The sequence below is a fragment of the Oenanthe melanoleuca genome, chromosome 1 (genome assembly GCF_029582105.1).
Source record: "Oenanthe melanoleuca isolate GR-GAL-2019-014 chromosome 1, OMel1.0, whole genome shotgun sequence".
Classification (NCBI taxonomy): domain Eukaryota; kingdom Metazoa; phylum Chordata; class Aves; order Passeriformes; family Muscicapidae; genus Oenanthe; species Oenanthe melanoleuca.
In genome coordinates, this window is record NC_079333.1 from 44,351,278 (window position 1) to 44,374,381 (window position 23,104).

Below are 23,104 nucleotides of genomic sequence, written 5' to 3' on the forward strand. Positions count from 1 at the left end.
TGTGGGTTTAGCCCCTTTTAATTCAGAAATTCTTGTCTTTCCTTCATTATAATTGTATTTACACTTCTGAAATGCAAATATTTTCTGTGTAAAAATAAAAACTATACTTGATATACTAGAAAATATTTCTGTGAAGTATGCAAGACCAGGGAATGGTCCAGTAACAGAGTTTGCAGTAGAAGTACAAAGACAAACAAAATTTGGATTTTAAAACATATATTTTGGTAGTTTTTCTTTCTGGAGGCTTTAGAGAACTTGCTTTGAATCCCCCTTTTTTATGTGTCATTTTCCAAGCAAATTGTTAAACCTTTCCTAGCTACCTATGATAATTTTAATATGTGATTTTTCTTTTGACAAAACATGGTTTGTTAGATTGATTTCATACAGATTTCCATGGTTAGGGCTGTGTGACATGGATTGGGATATATTCTTCTGGATCAAAATATACTTTAAAAGTTTCATACTGAAGAGTTTTTATACATGAAGGAATGCTGTAGCTCTTGTAACAGAGGAAAAGTACCAAACTGGAAAAGCCTAGTTCTTCCTGGTCCTTTCCTGCTGTTATTTTGTGCAGGCTTGTGAGGTAACACAAATGGGATGCAGCCACAAGGTTTTCTCTTCCAGAACTGGAAGAGCTTGTGTCCCACACTTGTGCTGATTGTCTCCCACAGACATTCTGCAGTTATAGAAAGCTTTCCTGCTCACAGTCAAACACCTCCTGTCATTCTACATCACTTTCTTCTAAGTTCTGAGTTAAGAACTGAGTTGGCTTTGTTGGTTGAACACCTGTCAGAGCACTTGGTGGTTATTACTGGGGACATGGATCAATTCTTGAATGCCTGCATCACACCAGTTTCTGGATCTGTACAAGAATCTCGCTTCCTGTCAGTTTTGTATCCTTAGGGGGAAACTGCTTTTTTATTCCTTGCCATGGAAGACTAGATTTCTGAGAAAAGGGAATTTGCCTTCCATTGCTTTTAACTGTTATGTATTTGGAGTATGGTGGATGTTGCCAGTGTACAGTTGTCATTTTTATAATTTCAGAATTGTAAATTTAAATGTTATTGTAAACTTTTTAAGATACATGATAAGAATAGAACTGGTTTATTTCAGTTTGCTTTCCTAGGTGAACACAGTGTATCCATACTGTTGTCATTTATCCCTTTTGACCATGATGACTAATTTCTGTCTGTGCTGACCAAGTAACAGAGACCTCAGACAAAGAATTTTCAGATTTTACAAAAACAATTCAGTAGTGAAGAGAGAGCCACATTAGTGAACTCACTGGGATGAGAAGGTTGTGACTTGAGCTCCTACCACACTTGTTGATGGCAGAAAATGTACAGAAAAGAAATTAATGGAAAAGAAATTATAATTTCTGAGCCTCTTGAAACTGTTAATTTATTATGATTGAGGGTAAAGAACAGAAAAATCTGAATACTAAAGTTTGAAACTTTAAGCATCTACTCTAATATAAACTCTAGATTAATATTAGCAGTCCCTACTTAGTAAGGTGTTAGCAATATGAATATTAAATTATATCAGAGCAAGCAGATATAAATGGCTCCATAATACAGATGGAAATCATAGAATAAATTAGGAATAGAAATGTCTTTTTTTAATACTACTTGTTCATAATCTCTGGAAATGTAATATATATATGGTCATAATCCAGTAAAATTTAAAGTAGGATAAGTTGATGTGATGATGAAGCTGAATTGGACAGAGAGCCTTAGCTGTCTAGTTTCAGCATGAGAATTGCACTAATTATATATAATCCATTTTTATCTACTAAAGCATGTGTTAATGCATTTTGGAGAGAACACAGTATTCCACAGTGTTCTTTGAAAATACATTCCATGTTTCTTGCTAGAATATGATGGAAAGTATATATCTTAAAATGAAAGCAGAAATATCAGCATGTGATTTTTAAAATAAATTGAATCAAATTTCATTTCTTTCCTGAATTCACAAGCTCATGCAGCTGATGATAGGAGTTCACATGAGCAGAACCCATCTGGTGTTCAGCAGGTTGTATCTGATCAGGGCTTATTTTGTATCTATGTTCTAACTCACAGCTGGCAGCTCTCTCTGCTAATCCCAGTGAAAGCTGCAGCTGGAAATGCAAAACTACTTGCATATTCTTCCCCAGAGATGTCTGAAGCCTTGGAGATGTGTTTCTTTTATGATTCCTGTTAAATTAGGGAATTAATTGTTGTATTAAGAGTGAAGTCAGGCAATGAATCCTCAAATACCCACTGTAAGACCATGTTTTATATAATAAAAGAAAGCTAAGAATGACCAAAAATACTTAAGTTTGCATGTTTTCATCTAATAAAAATTCACTGTAGAGCTCAATTCTTTATTACATTAAAAAAAATCCTTATTATAGAATGATGAAGTAATCATTGTTCATCTAAAATGTGAACCAGCATTTTACAAGCATATTTAGTTTTGTTTCTTGACACTGTTAAGTACAGTTAGAACATTAAATTCTCAACTGCAGACTATGAGAATTTCAATGTGTTTTTTCAAAGCAGCTTACCATACTTCAGTTTCTAGTAGTAACTTGTGCAACCTTTCATCTTATGAGTCAATCCTATAATTAGTATCCTTCTTTGCCAGAGGCATACTGCATGTTTGTTTTAGGTACAGAAAGTCTGCAAGAAATTTAACTTAATCATTACTTTTTAATGTAAGAGCTGGTTAGCTCAATTACACTAGATTAAAGTGAACTTGAAATTCCTGAGTTTCAGAGAAGGGGCTGATCTGTGACCTGTAGTGAATAAGTATTATTTCCTATGGTTTTTTTCCTTATGTGCACTTACTAATGTGGGCAGCCCTTCAGCCCAGGCTTGCAGTGGCTATAAGCAATTATCTATTTTTCTGTATGGAGTGGATTTGCAAGGTTCTTATTTAACTTGACCATTAGGTTATTCAAAATTATTCCAGGACTCCATGCATTGCAGTAAAGTTGCAAAACATTTTTTTTTTCAGTAAACTTTTACTTTATTGTTTTTAAGGGTAATCTGAAAAAAATAAGTAGTGGTTACAGCTTTTCAGTATTTTTTAAACAATTTCCAATTACAGGAGCACTAGATTGCTCTAAATATATTAATTTAATAGCATGCTTTTAAGCTGCATTCTGACTGAAAATACTGGTTCAAATTTAACTCTCAGAATCAGGGAATGGTTCCATTAACACCACTTCAGAAGCACTGAGTTTTGGTACCTCTGGTATAAATCCATGCTGACTGCTGTGACTTGGGGTACAGAGTGCAAGCTGTGACTGGCATGTGAATATAAAATACTGCTAAACAAGTGCACAGGAGTGTGTTGGGGTTTTTATTCTACTTGGTGCTGGTAGGTGCTTAGTGACTCAATGATCCTAAAGGTCTTTTTCAACTTCTAAGGATTCTATGATTCTAAGTTGTTAAGCTACAAAATTCTTTGGCTGTGTTCCACTTAAATTTCTTGGTTTTAAGAAAATACAGAAGAAAACATGGAATCCATCTAGGCTCAAACTTTCCATACTGCCAACTCTTTATTAAGAAAATCATTGTCAAGCAAAAGAACACTGAATTACCACACCAGAGGACTAGAATATGTATTGGAAGTAGGATAAAATGCAATAGCCTTGTAAAAAGACACAAGGACCTTAGCAGTAATGATTCCTTATAAACCAGCACCTTATGAGCTGGGAGCAGCCTTGTAGAAGAAGGGCCTAATGTTCCTACAGATCAGTTGTATTCTTAGAATTGTCCTCTACTTTGCTCACCTTTAATTTTTTGGGTGATAGACCCCACACATTCTCACTCTTGCTGGTTCACTTGTGCTAAAGCAGTTTGTACTGCTGAACTCCCCTCTTACAAAGATCATAGAAAAATCTCACATGTTATTTTGGGCAGTGACATGTGCCTTTGAGGTACAGTCTGTGTATGTTCTCTGAAAACATGAGCTCTTTGTTAGAGCTTTGTTAACTAAAGGGTTTGTCCACCAGTTTTAGAAAAGTTTCATTTCAGTCCATGGTATGATTCTATGTGCCTATTACTGAATGTGATTATAGTTACCCTGTCTACATGTGGAAATTTTAGATGGAATTAATGCACCCTAATTTGGGCATCTAAAAGTTAATGCTTAGCCCTGAAGTTGTCAGCCCAAACTCCAAATCAGAGGTGAGAATTAGGTACCTCAAGGGTTTAGGCAAGCCAGATAAGGTAAGTTTCAGTGACTAACACTAAGCAGTCTTTCAAGCCTTTTCATAATAATTACTTCTCAGGAGATCCTGTTCCTGGATTTGCTTTAGAAAGAGAGCCTAAGGTGACTAGCTCTGGCTTTGTCTTCAGACCTTCAGACTTCTATAGTCGTGAATCTCACTTAGATGCTAATATCAGGTTAGATGAAAACTGCAATTCAACATTAAATGAATCTTACTCTTTTTTTCTCTTTAATAAATTTTAAGGAGGAAAATTACTTTTTAGAGTGTATATTTTTTTTTTTGGTTCTGCTATATAAATAAAAACACAAATAAAAATATTTAGAAAAATATTTTCCTACTTTTTGATAGAATGTCTCTTACAAACCAAAGCCCATATTCTAAGAGAACTTGCTGGAGTTAGAATATGCCAGAATCCAGGCCTGCAGCCATAATGAGATTTCCTCATGTATAGTTACTCTAATACAGAGTTATTTATGTTGCTCTATATAATTTCCCACTGGGCCTTTGTTCATTTAAAGCACAGGACAGGCAAAACCTATAATTCTGTAAGTCTCACTTTATTTACTACACACTATTTTATATCCCATGTAGAATGTGAGGTATTAAATACTGCTGGACTTTTCTGGGGTTCTGCCACTGTAAAGAAGTTGTTACAGATTTTGCAGTTGTGACTGGCTTTTATTTCTCAATGAAAGTGGTGTAAAATGTTCAACATCTGTTAACAAACTGAAACAGAGGAAGTAAAAGGCCCTCAAAACCCTTCATTGTTTCTTGCCAAAACCAGAGTAGGATGAAACCTTCCTGACTGTGAATATGTGTAATGGCTACTTCTGTGAGCTGGTGATCTGAAGTACACTCTATACTCAGTGGAGAGATCAAGGGTGGTGCTCAAAACAAATCAGACTAATTACACCCTAAAAGAGCCTTTCTCTTATCCCACTCCCCATCCCCTGTAGAAAAAGTACAGGTGATTCCCTCCAAAGGAGATCTTTGCTTTGGTCAGATGAAACTCACTTGCAGAGCTTGACTTTTCAGAGGTAACCTTTCAGAATGTCTTCTGTATTCTATGGCTAATTCCTACTGACTTCTGTTAAAGAGGGGAGATGTTATGGTTCAGATTAAGTAATATAATGGAGCAAGGATCTTGTATACAGCAGCTTTTTGTTCTGTATAGCTTGACTTTATCCCTGCAGCTTGAAGTGGTGAATTAATAACTGCTTTACATAAGCTATTGTTATTTCTGATGTCAAAGATACAGCTGTTTCATTTGTAATACAGTTTGCATGTGAATGCACACTGATGCACTGTAGGTAACTTCTTTGCAGTAAATCACAACATTTATGATATCTGCATAATACAACAAGCTGGGGATGCATGGCCAACTTCTAAGGGTGTTAACCTCTATGATATAAAATTTTGAAATTTTTTATTTAATCCCATGCATTTCATATGATTTATCCCACCCCCAAAAAAATGTTTTTAAAAGACCCTTAGATTGCAAAGTTAAAATCTTAAAAAATAGTAGTAGTGTTGGTTATGCAACTCTTAACCCTAATTCAGAATTGCAATTCAGCTTAGTGGAGTGTATTATGAAACTGTCTTAATTACATAAACATACTTTTTGTTTTCTCTAGTGCAGACTTATTTCTCCCACCAGTATGTGCCTTGTGTGGAAAATTTAAGGTAACTTAGTGATATTTAAATATAATTGTAAACAGTAAAAGCATAAGTACTGAGCAAGCCTAGGTCTAGTTTATTTAATTTTGTTCCAGTCTACGTATCTTACTGCTTCTGCCAGAACTTTACAACTGGGCAAATTCAACTGGAGAGAAGAAATAAGCTTTTACCAAGCTCAGCTTCTAGCCTAGTGGCTAAAACAATCTCCATGAAGGTGTAGAAGAATCTTCATTTCATACCTCTTGGCAAAGAGCTCTTAATCATTCTCAGAAGGCAGAAACCCCATCACTACCTCCTCTTTCAAGAGGTGCATCTGAAAGGCATTACAAGCCATGCTTGTGATTTGTGTCTTAATTTTAAAATAAGAGCATAGCTTTTCATTCTCCATGGAGAACAAGACAGAAGTGAAAGCTCCTCTCTGTCTCTGAGTAATTTATAAGAAGAGAAAAGTACATTATCTTTCTCCAGGTTTTTGTATCTATCTGAGCATGGTGACATAAGGAACTGTGTTACTCATATGACAGGTATTTCAGATTCTGCTCTGTATTTAACTTTTTCTTCACTCTCTGTGGGAAATATGTGACCTGATACAAGCCTCTAGTTTCCCAGATAGATTTAGATTTTAAAATTACAGATTTTACAGCTTAACTTTTGTGTACTTAAGCCTTGTCCCTATGTCACTTTTTAAAACAGATACCAAAATACAATGGCATCAATATTTTATGTGTATTCATTTTTAGATTATTCTGGATTATCTGCAAACTGAATGTTGTGGGTTTTCTTATTTTGCTTCTTGTATATTCTCTCAATTTGGAAATAACCATTTTAAAATTTAATGTAATAAATTGTCCAGTGTTAAACACACATGCACACACATGTATTTCCAGATCTCTTTGAGAGCTGATCTTTTATTAGTCAAATCTAATATCTAGGCTCTTTCTGCATGGGATTTCTAATACTTGGAAGAATTTCCTTAGCATTTATATTTTTCATATTCAGTAACAAAAAATATTAGTTTACTACAGAGAGCTTGAAGAGTGAAGATGTTTCTAGCTATCCAGATTTCATTTTCCTTTCCCAATTATTTCAGATTTTAATTTTAGGCCAATAGGCAACAAGGGAAATGTACTAAAACTTTATGAAATTTTCTGGACTAGATGAGTTATTTGGCCAATTCAAGAAGTGGTATTTTCAGCAAAATAAGGAAATTATTCCTGCACCTAATTTGATATTCAAATGGAGTAGTTTTTCTTAATGTTTCACTTACTGATATATTTGTTTTTGAATATACAGTCACTATTTTCTAAAGCCTCAGATACTTTATGAATGAAATCTACCAGAGTATACTCTGTTATTCTGATTACAGAACAGCTTGCAAACAGAAGTGATATAGCTGAGTGTTGTTACCTTTACAAAACTTTTTAAAGCAAAGACAAAACCCATAGTTCTTGAAAATGTATTGCATAGACTATTAGTGATGTTTATGGAAATTTGTGTCAGAAAACTTAGGACATAGGCTTGCAATCATTATGAAATATTTTGCTTTAGTCCCTGGATGTTACCAGAGCTGAACCAGGATAAGGAGAAATATTTGGGATAAAAAGTGAAGTGTTAGAAAGTGAATTGTTAGAAATTACTTCTTGTTGAATCAGAGAGGGACATAAATTTTATGACTGATTTACATTTGATTTCTTGCTTTACTGGGATTTTTACAAATAAATACACAGATATATATGGAAGGGCTGTATGTTCCCTGCCTGGGGGAAGGCTTGGCTGCTCTACCAGCCCTCTGTCATGGTCACAGGATAGAGCTTTCCACACTGTTATATTTCAACCTACTGAAAACCAATCCATGCACCAGTCTGCAGCCTCATCACACAACATCTATAAGAGCTTGTTTGAATCTTTTGGAACAGATCTGTAACCTGAATGCATGGGATTCACAATGTTCACAGTTTTGATTGATGAAAGTGGTTCTATTGACAGAGACAACCTTCATACATGCTTATTCTTCTATTTACCTGCATTGTCATTTAACTAGTGAATATACAGGTAGATTCTGAAGGGCTCAAGGCCCCCCTCTCCTCCCTTAGCAAATGGGTGGTGGCAGTAGCTGCCCACATGGACATGCTTTGCTTCTCAGCAATGCAAGCTCCTCCTCCTCTTATGTGGGTGGTGTCCTGTGTGTGTTTTGGGACTGAGAGCAATAGAGTGGGTACAGAGACTGAATAGAGCAGAAAATGGCATAAACCAAACTGACTCAAATTCTGTACAGGGACATTTTTGTTCTCTAGCTGGGTAATCCTAAAGATTAAATGGGACTGCACATACTGAATACAAAGTACAATACAAAAAATTCTTCCTGCTTTCATTTTCTGTTAAAAGGATGAAACAGCTTTCATAGCCTGTGTGGGATGGATGCATTCTATAGTTGGATTTGAACAAGAGAATAGCCTAAAATGAAGTGTTCTATTTCACAGAATATGTCTGGCAAAGAATGTGGTTAAAAGTACAAGTTAGTGGTGATGTAAGAAAATAGATTTTTCTGCTGTATCTAGCAATCTCATATGTTCTGACATAAGCTTTATGGGACATTGTTTTAACACATGGAAACACCTAAAAAAGAAGTTGCATTTTCAAGAAAGTAGGTGCTGCCTACCCTCAACTGCCAGAGATGTAAAGTTGGCTTATAGAAGCAAAAGCCAGGTAATTGTTGACAGCACCACAGTCATTAATATCAACATAGACTTGGTGCCATCAGATCACAGTGGGGATTTCCAGTTTATGGAGGAGAGATCTGTCTTTTCTTATTGATAAGCAGTTATGTTGGAGGTAGAATGTGTAGTTCAGTGGTGACACAGATTTTATCCCACTTCCTCTGATTTTTATTTTTTTCTTCCTCTTAGATTTTTTTCAGGTTATTTGAGGGTAGCAGTGATCTGAACCCTTACTCTCATGGACTTCTGTTTTCACATGGCCAGACAGTGCTCCAAGTTGGAAGTTTTGTGTATGAAACAATATTAATTTTGTGCTCCTAGAGTGGTTCAGTTTAGATCACCATGGTCATACCAAGATTTCACATCTCTGAACTGCAAAAAGAAAAATGTGTAGCAGAGGTTGGCTATGCCTTACAGACATTGTTTGTACCCAGTACTGTGAAGTTCATATATATTTTAAATTCACATATACAGTGCAATTGTTCTACCATTTTAAACATAAAAGGCTGTCAGCAGCTGCAGTTTGTGAAAATACACAGTGCAAGAGAAACAGTCTTGGAAATGAATAAATCAAATTGCAAAGATTTTAATTTATAAGCTTATTTCTCAGGATTTCCAAACAATGGATAAATACTTGAACAGTCATTTTCTTCCCTAGGGCTTTTTGGTACATTTATTTAAAAAATGACAAAACCAGCAAAATAAAACAAACAAAAAGAAAAAAAATGTGGGCCATTAACTAAAGCCTTTATAGTCAGCACTTGGAGCACATTTGAAAAATGTGGTTTGACACAATGAACTTTTGGGTGTAGGCTGTGCATGCAAAAGGCTTTTTACAGATGTTGGGAGACTCTGTCCCCACTGTTTACCACAGTCTCCAACAGTAATGTTTAATAAAGTTTCTTACCTCCTACTTGAATGATCAGGAGAAGGCAGACAATCTGCTGATTTGCAAAGACTCAAAGATATATTTGAGGAACTTGCTTTTCATTTATGTTAATGCTCAGTAGTACATAAAACATATATATACAGATCTTATACATGCAGTATCTGAATTGTCTATATCATATAAAAGGATATATAATACATCCTTTTGCTTCTTTGGGGCTAGATAAACATACTGCCTTCTTACTTTTAAATTAATATAAACATCTTCACTTTTTTTGGTTTTGCTTTTTCCCCAAAATGAAGGAATTTCAAAGTGAGCCACATTGCCTTAGACTGGCTTGCCTTGTCTGTGGATCAAGAGCACACAGAAAAATAGCCACTGCAGCTCAGCTGGCAGGCAGTAACTTGTTAAATTACATAACTTGAGGGTATGTCTGAGCCCTTAATTCTTGTCAAATTAAGGTTGATATCACTGAGTCGGGCCATTCAACGTAAAGGTAATGGGCAAACAGTTTTTGTAACAGGCAAATATTCCTTTCCCCTGCAGACCAGGAATACCCATACTCCAGGAATTAGCAACATCTTAACCTTTGCATCTTACCTCCAGTCCTGATGGTAACAGATGCCATTCTGTCCACTGTTACCATGTTACTGCTTTTGAAGCCCAGTTTGGATTAGCTCAGTTACTTTGAGTAAATTCTCTTCAGGTTAATTCTCTTGACACGTTAAGAAAGACACCCAAACATAATATTCCACATTTTGTTCTCCTCGACTTCACTAGCTAGTATATATTTCCTGTATGCATAGCAGAAAACATAGTGTTGTAAGTTCTGTTTTCACATGGTTGAAGTCTTACTTTTAGGTTTGCTGGTTCCAGTAGTGACTGTAATTAATCACGGTTCTAAAAGGATAAAATAAACAAATAAACATTAAATCAGTGACAAAGGAAGTATTTTTATGTTTTGTCCTGTCTCTTGTTTGGTATAATAGGCCAAAAATTCAGCTATTCTGTTAATTGGCAGAAATTTTAGTGATACAGCAGGGATTTGTGTGTTCCATATTATCTGAGTTACTGCTGTTTAACTGTCTTGGATTAACAGAAACTTTACTTGCTTTTAAGGACCACACCTTTGCATCTACTGCCATTATAATGTAATATTGGTTAATTAAGGGAAGAATGTGTATTTAGGCTGACTGCTCAAAATTATGCAGGAGACAGTTTGATATTTTGGTAATTCTTCTTCAATATTTGCACATTTTCAGAATATGTTAGAACTAAGACTTAAAAAAGGAAATCAGTTTCTTAAATAAAATACAGAAAAAGCATATGCTTTCCAGAATCAGAAAAGAGTGTGCACCTCCTCCCTCCTTTCTGAATGTATCTCATCTAGTTCACAAAGTGTTTAATTGCATATTTAAATTTAATCATGTAATCATCTAATAGATGTAAGTACAAGTTTAAATTTAAAATGCAACTCCTTGCTTTACTGAAGTGGGACCATTAAGTCTGTGAAAGGAAAGAGTTTATGAAAATGCATACATGTCTGAGTAACACTGAAAGCAGAGTTCAGCAATGCCCAACGGGCCACTTCTACAATAGCAATCCACGTCTGAAATGTTGGTCTCTGCAGGGAAGATCACTATCATTATAATTAGAGCTAGACTACAATGGACTGCTCAGAGTAGCTATTCCAAAAAGTTCTTTGAAGGTGAAGATGAGTGGTAGGCATTCTCAGGAATAGAAAATTGCTTTCTCAAGTGAAAAAAAAAAAAAAAATCAACCAAATAAATCTTAAATAGCTAGATGGGTTAAAAATTTTTCAATTTTCCCATCCCTATTTAAAATTAAATCACTATAATTTCAGTTTGAATATTGCTGATGGGCATTAAAGAAATGTATAATTTATATTTTCCTAGAATATGTAATATGCAACCATACTTGAAAATAGGAGAAAAATACAGAAGCTTCCTCTCCTGTGCTTTATTTCTTTTTTGCCCTAAAAATTTGACAATTCTTTTTTTCTGCAAATTATGAAGGCCTAATTACTAAGAACTGTTTAGTGCTCTTATTTACATTAATACAAATAGGTGTATTGATATGAAAAATATTTGAAGATGTTCTGATCAGTTTTTTAATTGTCTGGTTTTTAAATACTTATCCAGTCTGTCTTTAACTTTCAAAAAACTAGATCAGGCAGTTGACTAAAATTGAAAACCTGATACCAAAGCACAGTCTAACTTTCACACCAAAGCCAGCACACATTGCTATATAGACAGGCTTTTATATAGATTTACTGCTTCTCTCAGATATCCTGGAACTTCATGCAGAAATTTCTTCAGTCTGCTAAAACTATAAACTTAAAACTTCAGCTGCAAGAATCCTAGAAACTGAGTGAAAAGTTATCTCTGTGGATGATTGAGGTGCTCCTGCCAAGAGCATTCTAGTTGTAACAAAATGATTGTGACACTTACTGCATTTTCTTTAAAAGTAACATTGGAGATTTGCAAAAGAGGGCATAGAACTCAGCTCTGTGAGTAGCAGGAATTACAGGAGAACATGAGGAGAAGGGTAGGTAATAACTATGTATGAGGAAATGTATCTGTGACAGTGGTCAGTCAGTCTCAGAGTTATTAAAGTGTGTCCTGATCAGAGGGTACCTCTGTTTTTAGTTTGTGTCTGAGGAAAGAGCCTGGCTCTGTCCTCTCTGCACACTCCCTCCAAGGATTTATACAAATTGAGCTTCTCAAACTTATACAAATTGAGCCTTCTTGATCTTGAGCCATCCCAGCTCTCTCAAACTTTGATCACATGGGAGAGAATCTCCAGTTCCTCAGTCATTTTTGTGGCTCTCTGTTGTACTTTCTCCAGTTGCTCCACTCGGTGCAATTGGGTGAGTTGAAAGCATGTGAAAAAGATCTGCTGCAAATTTGCTCTTCAGATTTTGATGTGGCAGTGGAACATAATAGTACAAATTGAAGGTAAATGGAAATATTTAAGCAGATGTAAATGCAGTAACACTTGTTTCTCTTCATGCTGAAATCAGGAAATGAACAGCTAAACTTTCTTTTGTCTTAATAATGGCCATGATCTGATCTCTCTGCCTTTTTATATTACCCTATTTGCTAGCAACTACATGATACTGTAAGCTGCAGAAACTGTTTTTATTCAGTACATTTGGCAGGTTATTTCTTTAATTTTCTGGATCCTTCATTTCATAGAATATGGTGTTTTCTTTGGCATTAAGTGGTCTTAAATCTTAAAATTAAGTAGATTTTTCAAAGTGCCTAGGTTTTGTCAATCCCTATGGGCATTGTAACAAAGAAATAAGGTACCACAAATCCTTTGGTGCCCATATTTGATGTGTGTAGAGGAAATAACATAACTGTTGCAGAAAATTATTCCTGAGTAATACAATTCCACTGATTGCACTAACTAAGCTTGGAAGTTGTCTCCTGCCATTATGAAATTGCAGTAACGATACTGAACAATTGTATTTTTGTACAATTTGATTAGAGGTTTTCATATACTCTGGCAGACATTTATCTCACAATTTAAACTTATGTCTGCATGGACCATTTCTTAGGACATTATAGTCTTTAGGCTTTAACCAAATGTCTTCTGGGGCAAATAGGCACAGCCATTTATTTTTGTAAGTTAGTAAAATATGATTTGTGGTTTCTTAAAATTTCGCTGTCATAGAAGTACTCTATGTTTTATTCCTTTTTCTCATTGAATTAAGGATGACTTCAAAGTAGATTGAAATAGTTGGGCTGTCAAAATTCATAGGTTGTTTAAAAACAATTTAATTCTAAAATACATAATTTAAGACCGTTTCAACAGTTGTAGTTAAAGTTTTGATCCTTTAAAAATATTTTTAATTTTCCACCTAAAGGTAAAAATGTTTGTAGCTGGAAACATTGGTTAAGTCTTCACTAATTTGGGTATAAAGTCAATCTTTTTAATGTTGACTAGAGGTACTATCTAGAATTTTTTAAAAATCCCTGAAGAAAAAGAATTGGCAGAGTTAAAATCCTGGGTTTGATCTTGGAAATGACCAAGGTGTCATGACACATGCAACAAAGCAGGATCATAATTTTGACAGCATTTGAACTTCTGTGGGTGTCTCAGTGACCAGAAATTTTCCTTATTAAGGGAAGTTCGTGTATTCGTGACTCCCTCTAGTGGATCACTCAACCCTACACTAGGAAACGTTCTCCATATTAAATTCATGTGACATTAAACATTCAGATGTCTTTGTTTTCATGGTAAGGATCTGATTCCATTCTCATGGACAGTTGGGATGTGTTTGTGTGCACCTCCACTCATTATCTCACATTCTGCAATTTATCTTTTCTAAAATTGCTTTTCCTATTGAGGGTGCTGTTATTCATATCCGTCTATATGTGCAACTAAAAAATTCTCTTTTTTCCTTTTTTTTTTCTGTGCTACAAGTCTCCTCTGTTTCCCATACTTTCATTTACATGACTATATTCCTATATTCTGGAAATGTCTGCAGTTTGCCTTAATTATTATTTATTAATTTTTTATTTATTAATTATATTTCAGGTACCACCAAGGTAAATCTTGTGAAGATCCCTTCCACTGCTTCCAGTCCTCGAGACACTGCTCTGGCAGCTGTTATCTGCAGTGCACTTGCAACAGTGCTCTTGGCTCTTCTCATCCTTTGTGTTATCTATTGCAAGAGACAGTTCATGGAGAAGAAGCCAAGCTGTGAGTTTCCAATTATCACTGTCTCTTGGTAATATTTATGGAGTGGTATTAGTTTGGAAGATCTCTCTGTAGATAAAGAAGTGAAATGTCTTCATCATTTAAGCAAGTTTAGCAATGAGATGGTCGATGTAGCAGAGCACAGGACCCCATCCAAGTTGGCCAGCTCAGTGTGGAAGTTTCAGCTGCTACTGAGAGAATGCTATGTAAATGCCCAGAAATACTCCAGTTGCATCAATTCCATGCCCTACTCTGCTAGATGCTGCACAGATACATTTGGATTATTCACAATCCAAGATGGGGCATTACAGAGTTGCAATGTTAATGTGGAAATACCAGTTTGGAACATCTGTGCATCAAGTGCTATTGTGAAACACAGATTAGGTCATCAAGATAATGAATGTGGCCAGTGTAGATGAGAGATTTGTCTTTAACAGTTTTGGTTTTATGGCCATATTCAAGATTAATTAAATGACTAAGATTTGTAATTTTCTTTTAAATCCATAAAGGCTCATCAACACAATTTGTTTACAATAAACATTTCTCTGCCTCTTAATTTAAATTAAGGAAGAAGAAAGGGAAAAGCACTCTTGTTCCATTTATAGTATTATGAAACTTATATTAAAATATGTTTGTAGCATCTAATGAACCCTGCATGCCAAACAAGAATAGTGTCTAGAATGAACTGATGTTACTGCTGCTTTCAGCACAAGCAGAAATTAAAAGGTTTACTGAGGCATTGTAAGAATTGTTCTTAAGCTAAAATTTGCTTTACACATGAGTTTTGAGAAATTCTGACACAGTGAATTCAGACTTCATTTAGTGAAGTGCAGTAACTTGTTTGCCTTGGCCTACAATTATAGAGATTAAAGGAAGTCTGCTGTTAATATAAAGCTCCTTAAGATAATATAAACAAAATTGCAGTGGCTGAAAACTGACTCTGGAAAATTTCAGATGGGAATCACTGAGAATCATTAAACACTGCAAAAATGTAACAGTGAATAAGATATACTCTCAAATCATCAAAATGAGAGCAGATGTCTTCCTAGAAGAGGCTGTAGCTGAACCAGCTGTTCTAAGGTTTGGGTAAAATCTGTGGTTTACGTTATTGGAAGCCACACAGTCACTGCGGATCTTTCAGCTGGGAAATGTATGGACATAGTTTATAGCATGACAATTACACATTCTGTGAAGAGGGAGGGTTCTGAGCAGGAGAAAGGGTGACACTTACTGACACAGATTTTTATTCACTCTGTTTGAAGGGTCTCTGAGATCACAAGACATTCACTACGATGGCTCTGAGCTGTCCTGCTTCGACAGACCACGGCTAAGTGAATATGACCACAGAACGTGCTGCCAGTGCCAAAGAAGTACATCACAGACATGTGGTATGTTAGCTCTACTGAAAGGTGACTTTATTTTATCTAACACTTGAGTTGTGACAATTAAATTTAACTGCAGAGCTAACACTATCAAACTACCCCTTGTCCTAGGCTAATTTCTTAATAAGCAGAAAGGGTTTTTAAGTAGCTATTTGGGTTGGGTTTTTTTTGTTTTGTTTTGTTTTTTCCTATATTCATTTCAGTGACTTCACTTGAAAAAAAAAAATTAAGATGTCTATCTTATTTATTTCTGATGAAAATAGCACTGCATCTGGCTTTGAGACTTAAATTAGTGTGAAGGATTTACCAGAGAATTTACCATTAACAACCCAGACAATTCAAATCATTGCCATTTTGTGAAGTCATATCAGAACAGATGCAGTTATGACATTAAGAAATACATAATTTAACACAAAAGCACAGGTTTAAATATCATCCTGATAGCTTAACTCAGAATGCTCAGAATGCTTAAGTGTATTTAACTGAGAAGAAAATTAATTTTAAAATAGGTACTCATGACTGATTTCTCTATTATTCCTGGAGGAAAGGCTTGGCTTTTATAAATATTTCAATTTTAAAGGAATAAAGTTGTTTTTAAAAAATATTTTTACAGAAAGAAATCTCTTTTCTCAATTCATGCATTATAATGTCATTGGCAAACTAATACACAAGTTTGAAAAAGAACAGAGACTAAGTTTATACAGAGCTTTGACAGTTTTAACACCATTAAATTAACTTTCATTCCTTAGGACCAGTTCACTTGATTCCCTCACTGTGCTGTGATGAGACCTGTAGCATGGAGCACAGCAGTCACAGTTGTGCTTTCCACTCACAGACCACAATCAATGAAAGGTAACTTAGTTTTACAAATGTGTATTAAGCATGAAGTATTTTTTATGCAGTCACATCCATATTTATACAGAGACAACAGCTGCTTGAAGTGGAATGGGGGATTTTGATGAACTGTATCCATATCATCCCATGTTGTGCAAGAATAGGTTCATGGGGAAAAAATTCAGTATAACTTAGTAAATGCTGACTTGACTCATGGGTTTCTCCGAAGAAGTGGCTTCTCTCACAAGCAGGTAATGTTCCTTTTACTCTGTGGCATCTTAGAGACACTGGCCTCCTCCTCATCTGCTAGAGATTAGAAAGTTGCTGCATAAACCCAGGAATCTGGGGGAGTGAGGTACAGTTCACAAGTGACAGGGAGATTATTTTTATTTTTAAGGAACTCTTTAGGACTTCAAGATTAGAAATATCTATTATTTCTGAATTTCTAGCAGGTTTTAACCTTTATTTTATCCCAATCAGCTAAGTGCAGTAGTAGGGTAGTTATTTTTACAGCAGGGCCATGAGCTAAATATATAAAATTTATGATGTCTTTCAGAGTTTCCTGGTTAGATTTTAACACAGGATGTATTTATTTCTTTTAGCTAGAATAATTTTCCATATGAGTTTTAAATTGATCTTCAGCTGTTTTGTTCTTATGGCCACATGTAACTAAAAATGCAAAGGCAGCTTCTTCATGAGTGTTGCTTGTGCAAGGTGACTTAGTGACCTAAGTACAAATATCTGAGTTTTCTCAAACAACTTGTTTAAACACCAACAAGATCAAATCATCCTTGTATACCACCAAGGCTGGCAAATTGAGAGTTGTGTACTTTTTGGGGAGTCTTTTGGTTAAGGGTTTAAAAATAACTGTAATAGCCACGCTATGGGGACATCAAAGATCCTGTGGTTCCTTCCAGTAGAAATGGATCTTGTGCCAATTTCCTTTGCCAGAATAATGTATTTCCTTCAATTGTGGTGCAATGTCCTGACTTTTGGCCTCATCTCTGAAAATGCTTTGTGTGTATATCAAAGCTATTAAAGCATCAAGTTTTGGAAATGAGTAAGGATACTTAAAAACTGTTATAGGAGTGTAAATGTGGGACAAGTTTTGTCACACTGCATATCAGACTTAATATAGCCTCTGCATTTTTTAAAATGTGTAGACAGTTCTGGAAATAAGACACATTGATATAACTTCCTGGTTTTGTTAGTACTTATTTTGGTGTATATATAGTGAAAAACACTACTGGACTTTCTACAGTGTTTGGCAGACGTCACTATTATTATGCTCTTTAAATACACTTGAAGTAGACAATACTGAGTTTCCACTTCTACTTTCTTCCATTTTCCATAAAATAAAAATGCTTGCTCTTTTTAGTATTATGTTCTTTCCATGTAAAAGAGAATAGAAGTAAAACTTTTCCCATTCTGAAGGCTAGACAGAACAAACTGAAAAATCTAAAATGAATGCGTTTTCAGATTTAAAGCAAACACAAAGTTTCAAGAAGGCTTGTTGCCTATTCCATTATCCCAGTCTGAAGCCACTTCTTTTACTTCCATTAGATATTTGCCTATCTACAGTTTGGGGGAGAAAAAAACCCAAACCAACCAAACCTCCCTGGTGCTGAAGATTTTAGACCCTGCCCAACCATCTTTGTTGCTGCAGTTTAAGCCTGTTACATCTTGTGTTAATACTCCCCTCTCCATGCACTGAGAAAAAAAATTCCTTCTTCTTTGTGACAGTATTTATATCTGAACACTACTACAGTATTTTTTGTCATGTTTATGACCTTAAATAACCCCAACTGTAGTTCATGTTTAGTGGAATCCCAGATTCACTGTCCAAAGTAGTGCTCACCAGAGCTTTTGTCATTTCCAGCCAAGGAACAAACTGTATTCCTTCCCAATAGAATTTGTTTGTACAGGATGTCTCTAGAGTATTAATATAACACTGTTAAACCTTCTTGAAATACCTATAATTACAAATGATAAGTAATTAAAATACTGATAATGTTTTCTGGAATGCCTTGTATACCGTGTACCTTTTGTCTTTCTGCAGAGCTGCTGATTCTGTTGGAGAAATGATTCCTGCTTTCCTTGGTTCTCTTTCACACTCTACCTGTGGAGACATTCCAGATGCTTGGCCTCTTATGCAAAACTCAGCTTGTTGTGACAGCATTTCTATCTGTGAATCATATTCAGAACTGGCTGGAGGATCTGCAAAATCCTGCAGCCCTGAGATTGAAAATACAGCCACTGCTGAATTGGATAGTAACCAGGAACTAAGTGAAATACTTACTTCAGCTAAGTCTCTTGATGGAAATGTTGCAAAGTCCTTTGAAATCCCTGAACATAGAACGTGCACAGAAGCTTCATCACTTCAGAGCTCGGTGACTGCTGAAAGCCAGCCAAAGACAAAGTGTAATGGAACAACAAATGACTCTACAGACTGATAAAGAGGTAAAAAACATTACTACAAAGGAATGAGAAGGAGTGCTCCAGGCATGTAGAGCTAGATAAAAATAGAATTGTAAGAAGTTGTAGGGTGATATTTCTCCATAGGTTACACCTAGCTATTGCTGAAATTAAACCTTTACAGAGATCCAGCAGTTTCACATTTTTAAATCATTAACTGAATTTGCAAGATGTAATTATGCAAACTGTGGTGTTGAAATAATATTAACCAGAATACAGGGGTAAGTCTGTACACCAGTCAGCTTTTATCAAGGAATTTTTTCATTAAATTTCAAGGGAAAAATTCAGTTTAATGGCCTTATGACCAAACCATTGTGTCAGGCTAGCCTTTGTTTATGAGTGAGAACTTTGCTTATTACAAACAAAGCATAAAGAACGTACAAGTGTTTATCTAAAAATATTTACAAAGCCTTTCTGTGGAGTTACTGCAGTAGCAGTAGAAACACAAGAGAGTCTCAAATGCCTTATAATGCCATTTATATTCCCATGTCATCAGATAAAACATAAGTTAGTCCATAAAATGCAACTTTATCTATAAAAGCTTAGGTCTGAGGTCAACATGCAAAGATGTGATAAACCATTGTCTCAACTGTGTAACAGTGGAACTGTTGCAAAAAGTCACTCTGATAACTCCTTCATCATTATATATATTTTTAGTATTAGCTGCTCCATGTTTTTAAAGTGGAATTTTCTACTTTTAGAAGTAATCTGGAGTCCCAAGTAACGAATTTGTGAAAGGATCCCAAATTGTGGCCTGTGTACTGATGGCAAGTTATTTCTCTGTGTGCCCAATATCATTTGGTGACAGTTGTACTCTGTAGATGTGTGTAGGAAGGGACAGTGACATGGATATGACTTCAGATCTCAACACTGCTAGTTCCCAGCAGTTCTTGATGTTTTAAGGGAATGCATTTCCATACTAACAAGATTTTAAAAATCAGATGTTTGTGGGTGTTTTCCCACCAAACCATGCTTCAACTTCAGAGGTATGTGATTAATATTATTGAAGTGTTTTCTTAGATCAAAAGAATTATAGCATTTCAAAATATGACTACAAAATTAGCTTTTATTTCACTATACTTGTTATGGTATATGAACTGTGAATTTTCTTATTGATTCCTGAGTGTATGGAGACAGCTTTTCTAGCATCTCAAAATCCTGTATGGTTTGATAGTTTTTTGCTGTCCTCTGTCACTACTGAGATTTGTGTATAATTTTGAATAATTAAGGTTTTCAGGAGGGTTAAGTTTTTCTTCATTTTTTTTCCTGTAATAGATCCTACTGATTCATTTTGTACAATTTCTCCCCATTCAGCCCCTAAGGTGCATCATTATGTGTGCATTTTTGGCAGAGAAATATCAGTAGTGTTCATGGGACAGGACAAAGCCTAGGCTTACTTGAGATGTATTTTCAGGATGAACACTGGCCAGCTGTGCAACTCCAGGACAATTACTTCATCTCAGTCTATAGCATTTTTTCCCACCCACTCTTCATCTTTCACATCTTTTTGAAACATTTTGAGGCAAGGATGGTCTTTGTACTGCCTGTGAATGTATTCCAGGTCAATGTTTTATTATTGTATTTCAAAAGAATAACATAAAATCAGAATATAGCATATTTTTATATATGTACACACAAATCTAAGCTTTTTAATGTGGGTTTTAATACAGGTTTAATGTTCAGGTTTGGGTGAATTTTGCTGCAAGCAATAAGTATACCTCTACTCTTTTAGTGTTTAGTCAAATATAGAAGTACATGCACATTTCTTATGAATTTATGTAACCACTCTTCTGTCACTCTTTTTTTAGGGACTGGAGCTGTTTGTCTCAGCACTAAAGCTGAATGCTTCCCTTACACTCCCCTGCTGATTCTCATCAAACATAGTCTGGTCTTCAGTGTTGCATGGTTTCCAAACCAGCTGGGAAAAAATGGCATCATTTCACACCTTCTGAGCAGCTGTGTCTGAGCTGTAACAGCTGTGAAGTTAAACTTCAAGGAGCATCCTTTGAGGACCCTGAAGGGGGATTTATGACTTTTTCAATCTCTCTATTTCCTCAGTCTCAAAACATCTAATGGAGTGAGCTTAACAGTTTATGCAGAGAGAAATAAAAATTGGGGTTACAAATATGGCTACAGGTGTCAGAAGATGTGGGACAACACTGGGCCAGCTACTCTGCCTGCAGATTTGTGCATACATTAGGATTTTTTTTCTGCTGATTCTAATTTTAAATAATATTCCTGCTATTGAAGGAGGTAAAATAAATCCATTTCTGTTTATAAAAGGATCACCTATTAATAAACTGAAGCTCTTACTATGTATTACATTATAGTCAATAAGCTAGTTTGGGGAGTTAGAGAATTAGTATGTTACAGTATGTGTGGTTGAAGTCCCCTCCATCTAATTATTACATTTTTGGGAGGTGGCATTGTTCTGTTAAGTGTAGCAGGAGATTAGCTGTAAATTAGATTTAGTTTAATGAAGGTCAGACATATAGATAAGGACATTGTGTTTAATCAGTAGTCTCAGTATTGGAATACAGCACTTCTTGTTATAGCATATAATTTTGAATGTTGAAATAATTGTAATCACCTGTCAAATCAAAATGTCAGATTACAGCAGGTGTGCCATGAAAGTATTTACACAGTGAGACTGTTACCAAGGTTTCTTATTGATGCATTATTTTTAAGGGTCAAGCTCTGTGATGAACTAATTCATTTATTTAGGAGTCTCATTCAGGACACTCTGTCCTTCTCACTATAGTACTCTCTCAATTCACATTTTCCACACAAAATTTAAAAAGTGGTTTGCTTTATCACCATCCCTTAATATATCTTTTTCAGCCATTTTCATGCCCAAAATATTGTTTTCTTCTGTGGATAATCCCAGTAACCTCTACTGATTCATTACACTCAACAGGCTCACACTTGTCTGTGATGAGCTCTAGCAATTATTCCTTAAAGTACCCAATGTGCCTTGACTAAAGCAAAGCAATCAGTGAAACATGCCAACTGGCAATAAATATTACTCAACTTTCCACAGATGGTTTGTGTGGCAATGGAAATGTTGAGACAATATTCAGAACCCTTTATGGAAAAAGACTTTTGCTTTGGAGCACAGAGAAGAAGGTTGGGCCTGCACAAGAATAGCTAAAAACTGTACAGGCAGCCATGGCAGAGAGATGCTCCAGCTCTTCACCACTGAGATCATTCACTTGTGCAAAAGCAAGTCCCAAATTCAAACCAAAGGGAACAGGTTACCCAAGTGATTTTTTGCTGTTATTTGCTTTGGTGTTTTAAGTAGTTAATACCACCTTTTGGTCACTGATGAAATAATAAACAGTTACACAGTACAATTACTCAGATAAATACTTTTACATATATGTTTAAATATGAGTAGTTTTGAATAATTTCTTTGTATACTTTCATAAATTTAAGAAGTTACAAAACATTATTTTTCACTACATGTGCATGAAGATATGTGTGCTTCTTTGTATATACTTTGTAAATAGAAAAAGAATCCAATGTGCATTTCAGTATATGGCAAAATATTTTTAGAACATATGGAGATTCAACTTTTCACTAATAAAAGTTCTTGAAAATGCAATGTTCAAAAATTTTGCCAGCATCTGCCACAGTATGTTTTCCCATTGGAATTTAAACTTTGTATGTTTTTATCCAGCAACCCTAGAGAAAGATACTTTTTTTTTTTCTAATGAGTGAAAGCTTGAGAGAGAATTGGAATGAAAAAAATTAAGAGAGTGTTTTTTAAATATATGTGTATATTTTGTATATAGTTTTTTTTCTTAATTTAACCAAATTGGTCTTTTGTATATTGCCTGTGGCAAGCAATGTTGTACATGCCAATAGAAAACCTCCACTATCACTACATTTAGACTGCCCACATGTCATGTCTAGGGACTTACAGTGCTATTTTAAATACTCCTTTAACAAATGTAAATTAAAATCTTGTATAAATTGTTTTGTAATACTTTTTCTACTTGTGAATAAAACATTACATGAACCATTCTTGGTTTGTTGACCTCAAATTAATAATAGCTTTCTGTACAAATTTAATGATGAATTCTTCTAATTCTTTTAGAATTCCATGATGGTGTAATTATATTAAAGTTATGGTAGAATTTGAAGCATCTTTGTCTTGAGATGTTTGAGGTTTAGCAGTAAC

At 35.1% G+C, this 23,104-nt stretch overlaps 1 protein-coding gene across 4 annotated transcripts in view; it reads left to right on the forward strand.

Moving 5' to 3' along the window:
• Window positions 1-22,945, forward strand: part of TNFRSF19 (TNF receptor superfamily member 19) — a 55,741-nt gene extending 32,796 nt beyond the window's left edge. For all 4 annotated transcript variants that reach the window (XM_056498960.1, XM_056498987.1, XM_056498969.1 and 1 more), the window contains exons 6-10: window positions 14,069-14,233; window positions 15,493-15,618; window positions 16,362-16,464; window positions 18,506-18,906; window positions 20,730-22,945. In XM_056498960.1, coding sequence (XP_056354935.1) covers window positions 14,069-14,233; window positions 15,493-15,618; window positions 16,362-16,464; window positions 18,506-18,899 — 788 coding nt within the window. In that variant the 3' untranslated portion in view covers window positions 18,900-18,906; window positions 20,730-22,945. The remainder of the gene's footprint in view (window positions 1-14,068; window positions 14,234-15,492; window positions 15,619-16,361; window positions 16,465-18,505; window positions 18,907-20,729) is intronic.
• The last annotated feature ends 159 nt before the right edge of the window (window positions 22,946-23,104 follow it).